Here is an 18,828-nt window from a genome sequence, read left to right as displayed (position 1 = left end):
GGTATATTTACCTAGATAGTGCAGTAAGTTTAGATAAATGAGCAAAGTGGAGGGCCAGGTCTGTGGCAATAATAGCTTCCTCTACTATTGTTAGAACAGCAGTATATTCAGAAGAATTCAAGGGCTCCAGGATTCTGGGAAAATCAAGATTTAGCCAAGATCTCAAATTCTGAAGATACCGTAGATATAATTTCAAGGAATCCTCCATAAGTAGAGTGACATGTCCGATTGACAACGATACCATTTTAACATTTGTCTGATCAAGGATGATATCCTAATTTTTCTATAAGAAAATTTATTATTCTTAATTGTGGATAAGATATGTACTCTCTTGAAGATAAAGTATAATCTAGGTTTAAAAGATAATTTCACCTATTATCTTGAAGATAAAGAATGACAAAGAATTGGTTAAGATAATCACCTATTATCTAGAACATTAAGTATCACCAAGGTTTGGTTAAGATAATCACCTATTATCTTAAAGATTAAGTATAACCAAGGTTTGGTTAAGATAATCACTTATTATCTTAAAGATTAAGTATAACCAAGGTTTGGTTAAGATAATCACCTATTATCTTGAAGATTAAGTATAACCAAGGTTTGGTTAAGATAATCACCTATTATCTTGAAGATTAAGTATAACCAAGGTTTGGTTAAGATGATGTCTCTCCAGGGTACTGGTTGAGTAGAGACGAGCTAGAGGAGAATCTGTGGACAATTGATAACTAAAATAAATAAAACCATTAAAAATATAAAAATAAAAATATGATTTTTAAGAAAAATCTGAGGCTAAAAGTACATATTTCTCTCCGAATTTTATAATCCCATACCATACCTATTCAACTTGATATTTTAAACTTTGAATTCTGCTGGATCAAATAGTTTGAAATATCAAAGGTTTAAAGTTACAACATCAGGTTGCAAAGATCTCTGGAATGACAAATCATCGTTTGTTGGGACTAATCAGTTTACTTTGAGGATAGGTTTTTGATGAAAAACTGACACGTAAACACCTATCCCTTAACCAATCATGATTCTACTTCTAATTAGTCATTTAAAAACTATCAAACAAAGTATTGTTTAAAAGACCTTAGGTTTGAAAGTCCACTTGAAAACATTTCAAAAATGATATCTTGCAAGGATTATAAAGTTTCAGAAATAGTTGTCGGCTTTTACTATCTTCAAAATAATTAACCTGAAGATAAAAACAAACAAAGCTTTATCAAGGATTGATATTAATATTTCATATTTATATATTTTTATTATATATAAATTTCTCTAGATAATAATTCAATAAATAAAAGCTGTTGCTTGACCTTTACACAAATCTTAATAACCTTTGTGTCCAGAATTTTGACTTTAAATATTTAGATTTAAAGGGATTGCAGGCGTTCTTTAAATTCACAACTTTACCCTGAAAACCATATATTGATCAAGAATGAATGTAATATCATAGTTTTTCAAACTGAAAATTTCGTATCTTTCTCTGTAAAAGTGACAATTGCGGATTTATGTTTACGAAATAGTGTAAACTAGTTAAAGGGTACCGTTGTGAATCGAACATTATATTCTAGAATTTAAAATTACGTTTGCACTTCCTTTAAACAGAATAAAAGAATGGTTTGAAGGTATAAACCTGTTATTGGTTCCTCTATGATCCAGGTCGTGTGAAAGACAGGCGATGAGAAGTCCTAGACAGGAGATAGGACCCAACCCAGACCACCATCCGGAGTTTAACAAACAGGAAAACATCATCTAGATACATAAATATAAATATTATACAGGGTTTCCTATAAAGAATGAGACTTCAGGTTCGACAGTACAAAATGTATTTTGTCTGTTTCCTCATATTATTGATTTACCGCAACTGTAAAATAATTTAATATAAAGTTTCAAGTCGTCTTTACAGTTTCATCCTATGTGTACAAACCCGTAAAATTTTGTAATTTTAAGACGACATATAAAGCCCCCCAAAACTCAGAGCTATTACACTTTTCAGATCTGAAATTGAAGAGCGAAGAACATAAAAAAATTAGTTTGCTGCCCTTTTTCTGCTAGTTATGTTTGACTGAGAGGTAAAATAGTACTTGTAAGGTAATTGGACTATACAGTTCAAATCCCCCCCCCCCCCCTAGGAGCTCCTAGAGGGGGGGCAAAACAACTTTTGCGCTTCGCGAATATTCGGCCCCCTAGATTTTTTCAGAGTACGCCTTCGCTTATGTGTAATTGAGTCTAATTTTCTAATCCAAATATTATTGCAACCTGATGGATTTTATGACCAAACAGTATTCATGGTTTGAAATATATATGGTCTACGGCATTGGGTTGCAAAGATATAATAATTAGAAAATCAGAGATTTTGACAAAGGCTCAATTACTTTATGTGAATTTTTAAATTAAAGAATTTGATTACTCTCCTCAATCTCATTTTCTAATTCTTTCATATCTTTGCAACCTGATGGCGTAAAAGTTTGAAATATCAAAGGTTGCGAAGATGAAAGGACTTGATAATTAAAGTTTTAGACGAGTGTTTCATTCTTTTTGGAACTAAAGCTGGAAAAAAAATTGATGCTTTATCAAGTTACAGCTGGTTACCCACAAAGGATTTGACTTCAAAGACGACTGTACGGAATTTATTCAGTCTTAGTTCTTACAATATAGATTCCCTGCAGCTAATACCTGAGCAACATTAAATGCATGGTTCCAATTATGGTAGAGTACTTCAACCCTGTAGTTCTTCTTAGTGGTGAGCAACCATCTGCAGAGAACATTGTGATCCAACCCAAACCTGGAGACCAGGTCCAGCTCATAGAACATTCTAGGGAACAGTTAATAGAGTACAATTCAAATAGGAGTACATTTCATAGATTATTTACCGTAAACATGTGTTAACTGTATATATTGTATGGTATATTTACCGTAAACATGTTATAACTGTATATATTGTATGGTATATTTACCGTAAACATGTTATAACTGTATATATTGTATGGTATATTTACCGTAAACATGTTATAACTGAATATATTGTATGGTTTATTTACCGTAAACATGCTATAACTGTATATATTGTATGGCATATTTACCGTAAATATGCTCTAACTGTATATATTGTATGGTATATTTACCGTAATCATGCTCTAACTGCAGTATGTATTGTATGGTATATTTACCTTAAACATGCTCTAACTGTATATATTGTATGGTATATTTACTGTGAACATGTTATAACTGTAATGTAAGGTATAATTTACCGTAAACATGATCTAACTGTATATATTGTATGGTATATTTACCGCAAACATGTTATACCTGTAATGTAAGGTATAATTTACCGTAAACATGCTCTAACTGTATCTCTCTCCTGTAGTTCTGTATCTAGGAATGTGAGGGACTGGAGCTGAAGAGAGAGAACTGAAGGAACGGGTAGTTTACTTAGTTCCTCGGCCTCCTGGAGTTAATCAAACCAAACTTGATCAATTATCATCATTCTTATCATCCGATACAGTTGAAACGAACCATGGTTGGTAAAATTGCAGTTGTAAGAATCTAAACACTGCCCTGTGAACCTAAATATGCTCGCGGTTCAAATAACTAGTAGGGTGTTGCAAAATACTCCTTTTTAACGAAAGCTAGAAACAATGGCGTTGCAGTTTCGACGCGTGCATACCCAACCCAATCGTTGCAAGATCCGAACTGGCACAAGGATTCACCGGTCTAATGTTATTGTCCTGTAAATGCGTTTACTCCTACCTAGGGTTGTTAATCGTTTTTGAAAACAATCATTAAACGATCGTTTTTTTCGTTTTCCTGTTGTTTTTTGTTTCGTTTTCCGATCATTTTAAAAACAATCGTTTTAAAAACTTTAAAAAACGATAGTTTTTAAAACGATCGAAAAACGAAACAAAAAACGAAAGGAAAACGAAAAAACGATAGTTTTTCAAAAAAATGAAAACGTTAACATCCCTACTCCTACCGCACAGACTAGACTTCTCAGTGTAAAGTCGACCTAGCACGTTTTATTTCCCAACTAGAGGCTAGCAAAGTCTATGCCCCACGACTAACGAGGTTATAGTGTATAGAGTGATGATGTACGCTAATCCTTTACTAATTGTATAGGCCATCAACTATACCGAGAGCGTACTGCATATTTGTTTAATATCAGTTGATTCTGGCCTAACCTATAGTATATCAATATTAGTAAATAGTTGTAAGTGTACATTACAGCTAACTGAGCACACAGGTAGAGAACTATCATCCCCCCTGGCCACGACTAAACAAATTTAAGTGAGGTTAAACTAAAAGGCTTAGCAAACTCTTGGTACAACTTTGTGACCTCGTAGCTCCTCTAGTTTTGAATTTACGCATGAGTATGAAAAAAGCAAACTTACCCGGTTACATATTATAAATTCAAAATGTTCTTCTCAATAGCTCTTTAATTGAAAGATTTATGATTGAAAACATTTAATAATTTAATCTTTCGTGTAATCTACTTTAGTTTGGCGTGTTCAGCGACAATTCGAAGTCGGCGAGGTCTTGATTTGATGCGTTATTACTTCCTAGTTGTTGAATCTCTGTTTATGAAGCGAAATTCAACAAATGTGCAGAGAGAACTCTAATTGATTTCAGATTCTATTAATTACGTTTCTTCCAACCATGTTTCTACCAACCATGTTTCTTCCAACCATGTTTCTACCAACCATGTTTCTTCCAACCATGTTTCTACCAACCATGTTTCTTCCAACCATGTTTCTTCCAACCATGTTTCTACCAACCATGTTTCTACCAACTATGTTTCTTCCAACCATGTTTCTATCAACCATGTTTCTTCCAACCATGTTTCTTCCAACCATGTTTCTACCAACTGACCTGCTTTGCTTTATATATGGATGCATTCATTTTTCCACTGTTGAAAATTCATTAATTTTTTTTATTAAATATCTATAGTAGATTTTTTGATAATTTAATTTATTAATTAAACAATAAATGAATGAATTTCTTTCTCATTAATTTGATTTATTCCTTTGGATCTGAATCTGCGTGGTAGGACATTATCTCCAGAGCAACCTGACAAAATTAAAAGACTGTGGAGTGTGGACCAAATTTGAAGTAACTCTTGAAACAAACACAAGTAATCAGTAATCCAATAATAAATAATAAAATGTTTTTCGGTAAAATTATAATCCTTAGATATGAGATCCAAAGGTGGGAAGCAAAATTTAATGAGTATTTTGCCAATTACTTCTGAAAAACTAAAGCTAAAAAAGGAGATTTGTGTTTATGAATGTGTCTTTAAAATAGTGTTTGTTTGATGGCGTTAAATGAAAGCTCACAACTTTTGTCAGATAAAGCCGATACGCTTTGCAGTATAGATTTTTTCCAGAAGGAGTTATAACCCTAGCGTTAAAACCATAGATTAATTAAAATAACAGATAGGACATTAGATGTCGACTTTTCAAGATTTTGTTAACTTACGTTCAAATATCACTGAGGCAGCAGCCCAAAGGAGTTAAGTGTAGAATCTTGAAAAGACGACATCTAGTGTCCTATCTGTTATTTTGATTAAACTATGGTTAAAACCATCTCTTTACCTGACATCGAGCTTCGGCAGATTGAACAATCTCAAACTGAGAAACGTTTCTGAGCGCAATGCCGCAAAATATTCCAAACGCTTCCACAAATCTTTCATCGTTCCAGGTAAACTGACCCTCCTAGAGACAACTTTTAAATAAATTATTATAAATTTTTAAGTAAAAGCTCATTAATTATAAGATATTGACCTTATAGGGTTTCAGACCTAAAATATGTAAAACTAGCTTGGGAACCTAGCGTTGCACAAGGCACTCATAGTTACTCCCGCCATTTACCCCCACGTCGTCGATTTTTAACAGAAAACTAAATTTTCGCTGTTAAAGTCGACCCAACCAAGCTAAGAACATTCCCGTGGGCCTCCCGAGTTCCCCAATCAAAATTTGAGGCAAATCGGTCCAGGGATTCCCGAGTTATGATCGGACAAACAAACAAAGAGAGATATCTTTATATATATAGATATCACTAAATTAACTAAACACTAATTTTCTTATCCTTATATCATTATAACCTGACTGTACTAGACCTTTCTTTCATTTCATTACATAATAATGTTGCAAAGATTTACACAATAATCTGATTAAAAAGTTGAAATGTATGGCAAATGGTTCGCTCCTTTCAAATTAGTTTATAAAATATACATATATATATATTTATATTTACCTTTTTATTGATAAGAGATATAACACCGAGTATTTTCTGATCACTATCCAGTATAGGCATACAGAGAAGGGATCTAAATACTTGAAATATTATTTTACAATAATTAAAGGTACTGCAGCTAGGAAAACGATGATATCTCCTTTTTTTGTCATGCAGTGTGCTTTACATTTTTTGCTAAAGATTGTATTTTTAGTTAAAAATAGACAAAAAAATAAATCTAATTGAGAAGAAAAGGGGTTGATTAGATACTTTTACAAACATTGAACAGACAATTAGTTAGTCAAATTGTTTTTCTATTCCTACTTTCTTTAAGAACAAAAATATAAAATAAAAATGGAAGTCAATTTTTTTCCAAGAAAATTAAGGAATCGTATTGATTATCAATTTAATATTTAAATTTCATTTTTGGGAACCCAGCGTTGCTTAAAAAACTAAAGTTTTCTAAAACCTACTTGATTTTTTAATTTTTTTACCAAACTTAGAACAGTTAGTATACATTCCCATGGTTCTAACAAGTTCCCAAATCAAAATTTTAGGGAAATCGGTCAAGGGGTTCCATAGTTATAATCGGACATACAAACAAACCAACAAACAAATAGGGATTACGACTATTTTATACGGACATAGATTATGTGCAATCAAATATGTCTAGAATTGAAGTGCGGGTGTAGATCCTAGATTTTTTTCAGAAAATTTGAGAAATATTAAATGATCGTTAAATTATGAAAAGTTGTGATAAACAGGAAGAACTAGAAAACAATGGAATAGGAAGACGACATTATAGTATTTGATGCTGTTACAAAGCAAATAGTTTTACTAGATCCTTATTAAATCACTTATTAAGTAAAATGGGTCTGCTTACACCGCACAATTGTTGTGACTCATATTTAAAGTAATAACTTGAGACTAAAAATCGTCTTCCTATTTCAGAGTTTTCTGGTTATCACTGTATGTAAAGAATAACTAGCCTATGTTCCACATCCACATCACCATTGAGCCTGGGATCAAATCTATGATCGGTAGATAGATCACCAATATTTACCGTCTCTCCTAAAAATATCTTATTTAATATCGAAAATTTATTTTTTTAAATCTTCGATATTTTATCTTTAATATTACTACGATATCCAATCTTTTATTCTCCGAAATCTGATTTTTAAGTTCCGAGTTCATTTTTTTAAATATATCCGATTACGATATCCAATTTTTTAAAATATCCTATATCCATTCTCAAATCCCCGATACCAAACATCTCACGGATTCCTAATCCGAACGAAGGATGAAATTTTTATTGAACTTTTACCGTGGTATACATTTAGGGATTTTTTCTTCAATTCAGTATATATATATATATGAAGTAAAAATAAAGGTGTTTAAATAATTTATTTAATAATTTAAAAAAAACTGATTTTGAGTAGGAGTTTTGAACATAAAATTTGCACTCAAACTCAGGATTTACAGATCTTTAAAAAGTTTAATATGTCTCAAATGAATCCGAAAGAAGTATTCCTCAACACTGCATACTCAGTTCAACTACCTTACATAGCCGGTAAGATAAAGATAAAGTCTTGATTTTCAAAAGTTTGATAATATGAAATTTGTTAAATGTAATTATTTTACACTCACATTCAACATTGTGCACATTGTAAAAAATGTACGAATTTGGTTCAGAAAAATTTAATTTTAAAGATTACTTGGATAAAATTATATTTTTAAGATTTCTCAAAATTTAATCTAAATTATTTCAAAATTGGATTCAGAAGATTTTGTGCACTGTACACTAATTGGTAGAACTTGATATCAAAAGAAAATTTTAAACTCTTTTGATAAATCATAACCTAACGTGAAAACAGAGCTGAAAACTTTAGAATGGTGGATATTGAGATTAATGCGTCTCTCTTTATCTTAATATCGAGACTAACTTAATCTTGTAAGCTTGTATCCTGAAAAGTGTATAAAATTCAACCAATCAGAGTCGCGTATATGAAGCTGATAAATTTGAAATTTTGCGCGCCATTTAAGATTATATAGTGTATACAGAAATGGGAGGAACTCTCTAATTAAGAAAACCTGCTTTTGAATTTTCTCTACTATATCCAAGAAAGAACAGTTTAAGTAGAAAATTAAAAGTGTGTCCATTGGATACTTACTTAATATCCTTAATCGGGATTAAGGATATCTCATTCTAATGTTTTCAGCTCGTTAACTTTCATCTTTCCGATTGAAAATAGAGAATGATTATTTAAAGAAAAAACGTTAGTAACCTGTTGCGGCCACCAGACCGGAAATTGAGCTGTTGATAGGAAACCGGTTTTCGAACGGAGATTTCAACTCCTCGAAATCTGGACGATTAAGGTCGGCTTCCTCCAGATCGAAAACTTTATGAAACTGTGTTGGAGATTCAGCAGAAGAGAGGAGAACCTGGGCCCGCTCACATTCTAATAAATAATTTTTATTTCTTAGAAAAAAAAATTATTGTCATCATACAGTGATAACCAGAAAACTACAAAATAGGAACACGACGTTGTAGCAATACTTAAGTGTTTTTGATGTTGTTACAAAGCAAATAGTTTTACTAGACACTTATTAAATCACAAATCATGTAAAATGGGTCTGTTCAAACTGAACGATTTCTCCTTCCCGGGCTTCTTGGACTATCTAAAGTCATAATTTAAGTTTAAAAGTCGTCCTCCTATTCCAGAGTTTTCTGGTTATCACTGTAGTTTAACGCGAATATTTAATTTTTAAAATCCCATCCCATATCCAATTCAATTGTACAGAGGCCGAATTTAGAGTATTTGAGCCGCGATTTAAATTTGAAACGCGGCTCAATTATGGTTCTTCTTAAAATTGTATTCAATGTTTCAAGATTTAAGCCGGAGCTCAATTAAAATCGATTTTTGGTGGATTTGAGACTCGGCTCAAATTCATTAAATTCGGCCTCAGGGTTAAATTATTTAGAAAAATTTGACCCACCCACGTACATTTATATATCTACTAAGTCTTGCATATCTATGATATCTACCTATTAAACTGAGAAAGTTGATGAGTATCTTAAGAACAGTAAATTCTATGGAGGTCTGCTCGTCAAATATTACTCGAGCTAGGTCCAGGAACACCTGAAATAATGCATTTTACATTCTTTATCCTCGATGAATATGACTTTCAGCTATCTAGTATCCTCTAACCTCGATAAATGTAACTACCAGCTATCTAGTATCCTCAAACCTCGATTAATGTAACTACCAGCTATCTAGTATCCTCTAACCTCGATGAATGTAACTACCATCTATCTAGTATCCTCAAACCTCAATTAATGTAACTACCAGCTATCTCCAGTATCCTCTAACATCGATGAATGTAACTACACGCTTATCAACCATTAACTATAAGACCCCCCCGCCCATCCATGTAATGTCGTCTTCAACCTAAAATCAACTCTCGGAGACGAGACACCAAACCAAACAATTTCAGCCCCGCTTCTCTTTGTTCTCCGACAACGGAATATAAACACTTTTATTAATTGTGAACCCATTTCAAAAGTTAAGCAAAGAATATTTCATATAAAGAATTAGTGACTTTCGTTAACATTTAATTGTCATTCTTTTCAGAAGTTTTAATGTATAAAAAACGTCTTAGGACTCCCCGACGGTTTTAACCTACAGATCCTTAATTAGATCGTAAGAATCTTTTCATTATAAAATTTGTAAACCATTGTAATAATTATTTTTCATTATACATTTGATTTTTTTAGGAAATAAAGAGTTTTCTGCATTATCAGTTTTGATTTGAGGGTTACTCCGTTGTCTATCTGTTCATTATTGAGAATCTTGTTCCTATCCGACAACAACGCTATCTAGTATCATCTAACCTCGATGAATGTCTGTACCAGCTATCTAGTAATCTCTAACCTTGATGGACTACCTGTGATCTAGTATCCTCTAACCTCGATGGACTACCTGTGATCTAGTATCCTCTAACCTCGATGGACTACCTGTGATCTAGTGACCTCTAACCTCGATAGACTACCTGTGATCTAGTGACCTCTAGTCTCGCTGCATTGTACTGTGTTGAATTCTTTAAACATATCCCTGATATTCTGGCTAGATCCAGCAGTACTAAACAAATATAAACTCAAACCAAGGATTCAAGCATAATAAGCTCTTGTTTTTCAAAATTTGGCTTTAACGATAAATCTGTATATAAGATGCATTCATGAAGGTATGAAGAAAATACATTTTCTCATCTTGTTAAATGTTGAAAGAACACAATATTTAATAAAAAAAACTTTAAGAATTTAATAGTTAGTTTTACAAAGAATGTTCAGAAATCTAATTTTACAGGATACTTGAAAAAATGTGAAAAATGTTTAAAGATTTAAAGAGAAAATATTACAATAAAAGCAAATTGTAAAATATTTCCAAAATGTGGTCTACCGTCTCAAACATTTTAATCAATAAATTTCAGCCAATTTCTTCTCCATCCATTTTTAATGTAAAATACAGACAGGCATTTTTTTTATAAATCACAGGGTAAAGGAGTCATTTTTATCATAATTTGACGGATAATGCATTGCATTATTAAATTTACAAATACATATCGGGGTGAAGGAAGACGATAATAAAAAGGAAAGTAATCGGTACTCTTTAAACCTTTCTCGGTGTAGCAATGAGAAAGATTATGTCGATTTTGTATTTTCAACAGTGCTAATTTCTGACAACTTCTTTTCGTTCCTGCAGCATAAATGCGAAAGTCATTCTTAAAGGAAACTGCACAGTTGAATAATCAATTTTTATCTCAAAAAACAAGGAACTCTAATTCATTCTGATTGAAAAAGGATAACGCTGTTTATGCTTGATGAACCATTTTTAGATAAGAAAATTTTTATGATATCTCTTTTTTCAACAATTCAAATTTGGGTTTTGAGAGTAAAAAAGTTTTTTTTAATTAATTTTTTGGTTGATATTTTGCCCCTTGGATCCTGATCCGTGGATCTGCATATTTTTGTGGCTCCAGATCCGGATCCTAAGCACTCGTTTCCATGTTTTTTAAAAAGTTCTTGATGAGTTTATTCCTGTGTTAGCTTGAAGCTCCAGGAGATCTCTTCCCTTAACAGCAGCAAACCCTTGCAGTTCTAAATACATGGATTAATAGATCACTGTGATCTTACCAGGCTACATTTTTTGGATAAATCGTGCTGGGTTGACTCTACCCTGGGTAGCCTGACTGGACAGTACGGCTGAAGCTGAATGCATATACAATACGTGTTTTACCGTCTAGGATCATGTAACCTTTGGACTTGGGTGAGATGGATATAGTTAATCATATAAGATCCTCAATGGGTCTAAATTACGATTTTCTGGAATAATAAGAAAATTATAGAAAAATAGATAAACCTTAATACCTTCTTGAATATCTCTGAGTGGGATGAGACAGATTCCTACAGTAGCTCCGGGTAGAGTAACCTGGGATGTTTTAGGGAACAGGTTGGAGGAGGAGGGAAGATAGACTAGTTTTCCATCCGTCAATAAACTAAACATGGAGATAGTTAATCTCACTGCAGGGGAGATAAACTACTATATGGAAGTGTAATCTACCTAACAGTAGAATTATCTATCTCCACCCTACTATCTGGAAGTGTACTCTACCTAACAGTAGAATTATCTATCTCCACCCTACTATCTGGAAGTGTACTCTACCTTACTGTAGAATTATCTATCTCCACCCTACTATCTGGAAGTTTACTCTACTATCTGGAAGTGTACTCTACCTAACAGTAGAATTATCTATCTCCACCCTACTATCTGGAAGTGTACTCTACATAACAGTAGAATTATCTATCTCTACTCTACTATCTGGAAGTTTACTCTACTATCCGGAAGTGTACCCTACTATCTGGAAGTGTACCCTACTATCTGGAAGTGCACTCTACCTAACTGTAGACTTATCTATCTCCACCCTACTATCTGGAAGTGTACTCTACCTAACTGTAGAATTATCTATCTCCACCCTACTATCTGGAAGTGTACTCTACCTTACTGTAGAATTATCTATCTCCACCCTACTATCTGGAAGTGGTAGAGCAGATATCTGTCTCACTCCACCCACTCCGTTCTGTCTAAAAACATAAAGAAATTAATTAAGATCACCCTTAATCCCGATTGCCAGATCTCTTTTTATTTTCTGTTTAATCCTCTTTTTTGATTGTCTGTTTGGTTTCTTCAATCAACTCTCTGATTGGTTTAATTTTAGACACTTGCCTGGATATTAATGCAAGATTAAATTAATCGGCAGATTAATAAAAAGAGAACATCAAGTATTGATCTCGATATCAATAATTCTAAAATTTTCAGCTCAGAATTGATTATTGTTTTTTGCTCGCTTCATTTCCTTAAATAGAGTCACAGATATATATGTTTAAGATTTAAAAACCGCATTTTAAAAACTACGATTTCCATGATTTTAGAAACCATGTAGAAGGAGTTATTGGCAAAATCCTATCAGATTTTTGCTTTATAGCTTGCTTACTTGCTGTTTACCTGATATTGATCGCCTCTATCCTATATCCTCGCTTAAGTCCATCTGTAGGTAGAGCGATTGTACACTCTGAACCCTGGGATATTGAGAGAAGATGATGCGCAATCTTCTGACAGAGCACGCTCAAGTCCAGCTCAGAGATGATCGTGTTCGTCACGTCCTTGATGGACCTCTGCTCCCCGACCAGGATCAGGGACTTGGACCTTTGCCTGGACAGGTCCACGGCGGAGTTGGTGGATAGGAACGAGGCGGAGCCGTCATCCGCCGTTGATAAAATGGCAGACCTAAAATTTTCAGAGATATAGAAACTGATTACTTGCATCTAACTCAAAATTTCCAAGATATAGGTATTAGTAAATTAGAATTAGATCCGAGCAATCAGTTCTCTCTCCAACGATTATCAAATTATTATTATTAAAGCTAAAAAAACTGAGCAAAGCCACAAACCTATACCTAAGCCCGCTTGCTTCAAACACAGAAGCAGAAATCTTCCGGTTCGGAGTAACCGAGATAGATCGGTGGATCGTGGGAGAATTATCGGCGGAAAATCGTTTCCTGAAAAACAACCAATTCAAGTCATCTGCTCGAAGCTAAATTTAAACAATATATTTTTTTTCGTATTTTATAGAAAACAAACAAAAAATATTTATGTTACAGTAATAAAGTAAATACAAATAATTATTTTGAACCTTAAAAATGTATTTTTTTCCCAAAAATTCTGTTATAAACGCGGCTTTCTATTATTAAGCATATTCAATCAAATCACTGTGGAAATTCTCATTTTTTTGTCAGGACCCAACACTGACATTTTTTTTGCAATTGTTCTTTGATTCATAAAGATAGAAAAACCCGCTAAAACTGCGTAAAAACTAATGTTTGTAATGAACTGTTTTCCTTATTTGTGAAGAATAACTGGGTTCATCGGAAAACTTTCTTCCTGAAAAAAAACATGTTATAATGTATGAACTGTATACATTGTACCAGTAAACAGGGAAAACATGTTATAATGTATGAACTGTATACATTGTACCAGTAAACAGGGAAAACATGTTATAATGTATGAACTGTATACATTGTACTAGTAAACAGGGAAAAAACATGGTATAATGTATGAACTGTATACATTGGACCAGTAAACAGTGAAAAAACATGTTATAATGTATGAACTGTATACATTGTACCAGTAAACAGTGATAAAACATGGTATAATGTATGAACTGTATACATTGTACCAGTAAACAGTGATAAAACATGTTATAATGTATGAACTGTATACATTGTACTAGTAAACAGGGAAAAAACATGTTATAATGTATGAACTGTATACATTGTACCAGTAAACAGTGAAAAAACATGTTATAATGTATGAACTGTATACTGTACTGTGCTCTGATGTACTGTACTTTACTTTACTGTGCTGTACTGTACTTTACTGTGCTGTACTGTACTGTACTGTACTGTACTATACTGGAATGTACTGTACTATACAGGAATGTACTGTACTGTGCTGTACTGTACTGTGCTGTACTGTACTTTACTGTGCTGTACTGTACTGTACTGTACTGCACTATGCTAAAATGTACTGTACTGTACTGTACTGTACTGTACTGTTCTGTTCTGTACTGTACTGTACTGTACTGTACTGTACTGTACTGTACTGTACTGTACTGTACTGTACTTACTTTACTGTACTGTACTTTACTGTACTGTACTTTACTGTACTGTACTGTACTGTAATGTATGAACTGTACTTTACTGTACTATACTATGCTGTACCGTACTGTACCGTACTATACTGTACCTGGAGTGGTTGGTTCTTGAACTATTAGTAGAGGATTCTCTTGTTCTTGCACGGAGTGCAGTTTAAGCCATTTTTCTTAAAATAATTTTTTCTAAGATTTATTGAAAGTTAATTGTTTGTGATGGAATTAAAAAAGAAAATTGGTTATTTTAATAATTGACTGATATATTGTCAAATTGAGATTGTCTATAATTGTAGAAATCTACGTAAAATAACAAACAAAACAGATCAAAATTAGGTCAAAGAATCAAGATCAAATTGTATGAATACTAATTACCTATTGTTTTTCTGCTGATTTTGCGTAGAACGTAGGACTCTGCAAATTCAGGGTTATCGTCCAAATATGCTTCAATCTGGAGCCGCATCAAGGGACCCTAAAAATTTAAAACTTTACAGCCAAGAGATTTCCAAATGGTCTGTAGACGTAATTTTCCTACTTAAAGGAATTTTTTGCCGAATTAGATACTTTTTCAGAATTAGGTACTTTTTCAGAATTAGGTACTTTTTAAGAATTAGGTACTTTTTCAGAATTAGGTACTTTTTCAGAATTAGGTACTTTTTCAGAATTAGGTACTTTTTCAGAATTAGGTACTTTTTCAGAATTAGGTATTTTTTCAGAATTAGGTACTTTTTCAGATTTAGGTATTTTTTCAGAATTAGGTACTTTTTCAGAATTAGGTACTTTTCCAGAATTAGGTACTTTTTCAGAATTAGGTACTTTTCAGAATTTGGAACTTTTTTAGAATTAGGTACTTTTTCAGAATTAGGTAATTTTTCAGAATAGGTACTTTTTCAGAATTAGGTACTTTTTCAGAATTAGGTACTTTTTTAGAATTAGGCACTTTTTCAGAATTAGGTATTTTTTCAGGTTGAAACAAAGAAAAAGTCTTTCACATTATTGATGAGAAAAGGTTTAAAGGGAACCACGTTGTGAATCCAATCTGCCCCTTTTTTAATACGACGAGAATTCCAAATTCATACGTTCGAAAAAAACATGTCTAACCTCTCTGAGAATATGTATTCGCTTCATTCTAATGAATTCTAACCTTAACTGAACATTTAACAAGATAAGAACACTTCAAAACGTTCAAATGATAATCTTTGTAACTACGCACTCCGGGATGATCAAAGAAATTTACCGCTATAAAAAAAACATCCTTTATTATTTGTGTCCAATTTGGTGAAATGCAATAATTTAAATATAAAAACTTTGTTCTATTTTTTTATGAAGGTATTGATACTTTACAACTTAAGTGATTTTTAGTGTGTTTATTAATAATTCATCAGGTTTTAAGACTTTTTTATCTAAAACTCTTGAAAACCTTCATCATCAAAACTTGCTTTCGATAAAAAGTTAATTAAAAAAATTCTAAAGAATTAAAAATGTTCGGAATACTTTTCTATAGATTTTAATAAAAATATAAAAATTTTGTTGTAAATTTTTCTCTTACAGTTTTCTGAACGATTTTGAAAATATGCTTCTTACATGGAGTAAATAAAAATTAGAAAATTGAATTTTCAATTTGCACATCTGTTCTGCAAATCAGAATGCGTCAGATTACACTAGGCTATTTTTATGATGTTTAAACTTGTTTTTAAGCAACTGAGATCGATTGCATCGAAAAAATAACGAAAAAACTGAAAACAAAAAATCTTCGAGTCTTGGGCATTGTTCTTTATTCGTTTTTAAACATTAAACGTTCAGTTAAAGTTAGAATTCTTACAAATTTAAAAATTGTATTTATATGTTGCAAAGTTATAATTATGATTAAATATATTGCGTTTTTTTTTCAAATGCTGGCATAATGTAATAAAAACATGCTTGTCTTGGAGATAATATTTTTTAAAGGAAACGAGTTTTTGCCACATAACTTAAATCTTCTAATCACAATATCTTATCAATCCAATGGTGTATAGTACCTTTGATATTTCAAATTTACGCCATTTCATCTAACAGAATTCATAGTTTGAAATAACTAAGGTCTACGACAATGGGTTGCAAAGATATAGAGATTTGAAACTCAGAGTTTGTGGCAAAAACTCAACTCCTTTGAGAGAACTATTAAAATGTTTAAAAGTTAAAAACGGATCTAAAAGTTTTTTCCTAAAAACAATACTCACCTCATAATTTTGAATTCCAGTGTTTTCATTTAGTTTTTGTATCTCAGGTCCAGGACTGGTGAAACGACGACCTTTGTTCCAGGAAACTGGTCTAAATGTAAACAATGTAAATGTAAACAACCTTAAATGGGATTGTCCAATTGTAATTTCAAGAAAGCCTTTAATTAAAGTGCCGACTCACAGCTCTACCCTGAAAATTATCCTTTTCCAAAATCAAAACACGAATATCTAATGCTTGTTCAGACAAAGTCTTCAAGGGTACCGTTGTGATTGTTCAAACCAACGTACTGACCTGAAAAGACCCCCGACTCCCTGTTTTCTCTGAACTTTACTCATCTTCAGCTCTTCAACCTTCTCCCTCTTTATCTTCTTCCTCCTCCTCTTTCCACTTCTTTCCTCCTCTTTTTTTCTCCGTTTTTATTCTGAAAAAATAACATTTTAAATTTTTTTAATAAATTTTTTGTGTATCACCTCAAACAAAACTACGAAAGCTGACTTTATCAATGGTGGCGGCTTAGCCCCCATAGCCCCCTCTATACGACCCTGAAATCTATGTATGACCGCGTTGTACTAAATAAACATATTAAATTTGGCTTTATATTTTAAAAGACAAAAATCAAACCGAAAATGTACTTTTCCTACTTTTATCTTAAAAAAGTACATCCAATGGTTAAAGTGGATTAAAAGCAGGGCTAAAAGTGCAAACTGGCGTTGTAATAATCACCATGTGTTTCTTTTTTATTTAAAGATTGTATTTACAAACTAATAACTTAATGTAAGATGAAAAAATATGCAAGTACTTTCAAAGAATGAATGATACAATTATCTCTGATTCATACTTTTTCTCTTTTCTATGATTTAATATTATGACGATAATTCAGAGAAGAAGATAATATTGAGAATCTTAACAAAAATGACAAATATGATGCTTTGTTCAAAACAAACATTTATTTGGAAATATCGACTAAGTTTTTGCCACAACCTTTGATTTTTCAATCCCTATATCTTTGCAACCCCATTTCATGGACCGGTGATATTTTAAACTTTTATTTTTTTCAGATCATATTTATCAAAGGTTGACACGATCAGGTGGCAAAGATAAAAAGATTTAAAAATTTTAGTTTAAGCACCTTGTTTTTTTTTCATGAAAGATGTTACTGCTTTTATCACTACTATTGCCCTTGTTATCCGAAAAAAACTGTATTATCTTCTTTTCTGTGGTAACATTTAAGAAAAAAAATGAAATCATAGAAACATGGAAAAAATCCTTTAATATTTTCTTCTTGCTAATCCTCTAAAACTAATGAGCCTAACAAATTGTTTCACCCCTCTATCTTCCATAAAAGAAATCTGTTCTTCAAAGGCGAATTTAAATTGATCTGTTCTAAATGATTTATTTGTGTAGACTGGAGATATATCTCTTTACAGGCCTGATTGCCAGGTCCTTAAATAAACACTTTTTTATCTTCACAAATAAACTTTTCAATAATATTTTTTAGGAAATATGAGACGCCGACTTGACGCGCCAAGAAGGAGGGTTTTCAAATATCAAAAACAAATATGACACTTTCATACAAAGTTTCTCCAATCTAAAATGTTACACGCTACCTAGTGCAAATAAATAACTTTATTGGGAAGAATTATTAAAAAAATTTAAAAAATCATTCAATAAATTGCAAAACAAATGGAATTGTATTGCCATATGTACAATGTATGTAATTTTACAATCCAAAAAACAACGCGATCTACATTTTTTTGGGTTTAAAAAAATAGTTGTTTTTTTAACAACTGAAATTCAGAAATACAGCTGTTAGATTTCTAAAACTATATCCCCTTAGAAACTGTATGATATATTATACAGTTGTTAGATTTCTAAAAATATATCCTCTTCTTGAAAACTGTATGATATATTATACAGTTGTTAGATTTCTAAAAATATATCCTCTTCTTAGAAACTGTATGATATACTATACAGTTGTTAGATTTCTAAAAATGTATCCCCTTAGAAACTGTTTGATATATTATACAGTTGTTAGATTTCTAAATATATATCCTCTTCTTAGAAACTGTATGATATATTATACAGTTGTTAGATTTCTAAAAATATATCCCCTTAG

General features: G+C 32.1%; 1 protein-coding gene across 1 annotated transcript; it reads right to left on the bottom strand.

The window, feature by feature from the left end:
* Positions 1-7: 7 nt before the first annotated feature.
* Positions 8-17,133, bottom strand: LOC111697387 (dual 3',5'-cyclic-AMP and -GMP phosphodiesterase 11). The gene is made up of 22 exons (XM_023467387.1): positions 17,004-17,133; positions 16,712-16,802; positions 14,868-14,964; positions 14,591-14,665; positions 13,684-13,726; positions 13,243-13,344; positions 12,792-13,073; positions 12,287-12,370; positions 11,657-11,784; positions 11,327-11,386; positions 10,282-10,370; positions 9,278-9,371; positions 8,517-8,690; positions 7,221-7,302; positions 6,253-6,325; positions 5,592-5,711; positions 5,023-5,067; positions 3,336-3,451; positions 2,680-2,818; positions 1,637-1,755; positions 618-725; positions 8-134 (listed from the first exon to the last, which is right to left on the bottom strand). Exons 1-22 carry the CDS (start codon positions 17,045-17,047, stop codon positions 8-10), a joined length of 2,292 nt encoding a protein of 763 aa, XP_023323155.1. The 5' UTR covers positions 17,048-17,133.
* Between the last annotated feature and the right edge of the window lie 1,695 nt (positions 17,134-18,828).

This window comes from Eurytemora carolleeae, unplaced genomic scaffold (assembly GCF_000591075.1).
Source record: "Eurytemora carolleeae unplaced genomic scaffold, Eaff_2.0 scaffold290, whole genome shotgun sequence".
Taxonomy (NCBI): domain Eukaryota; kingdom Metazoa; phylum Arthropoda; class Copepoda; order Calanoida; family Temoridae; genus Eurytemora; species Eurytemora carolleeae.
This window is presented reverse-complemented; position numbering and strand designations above follow the sequence as displayed.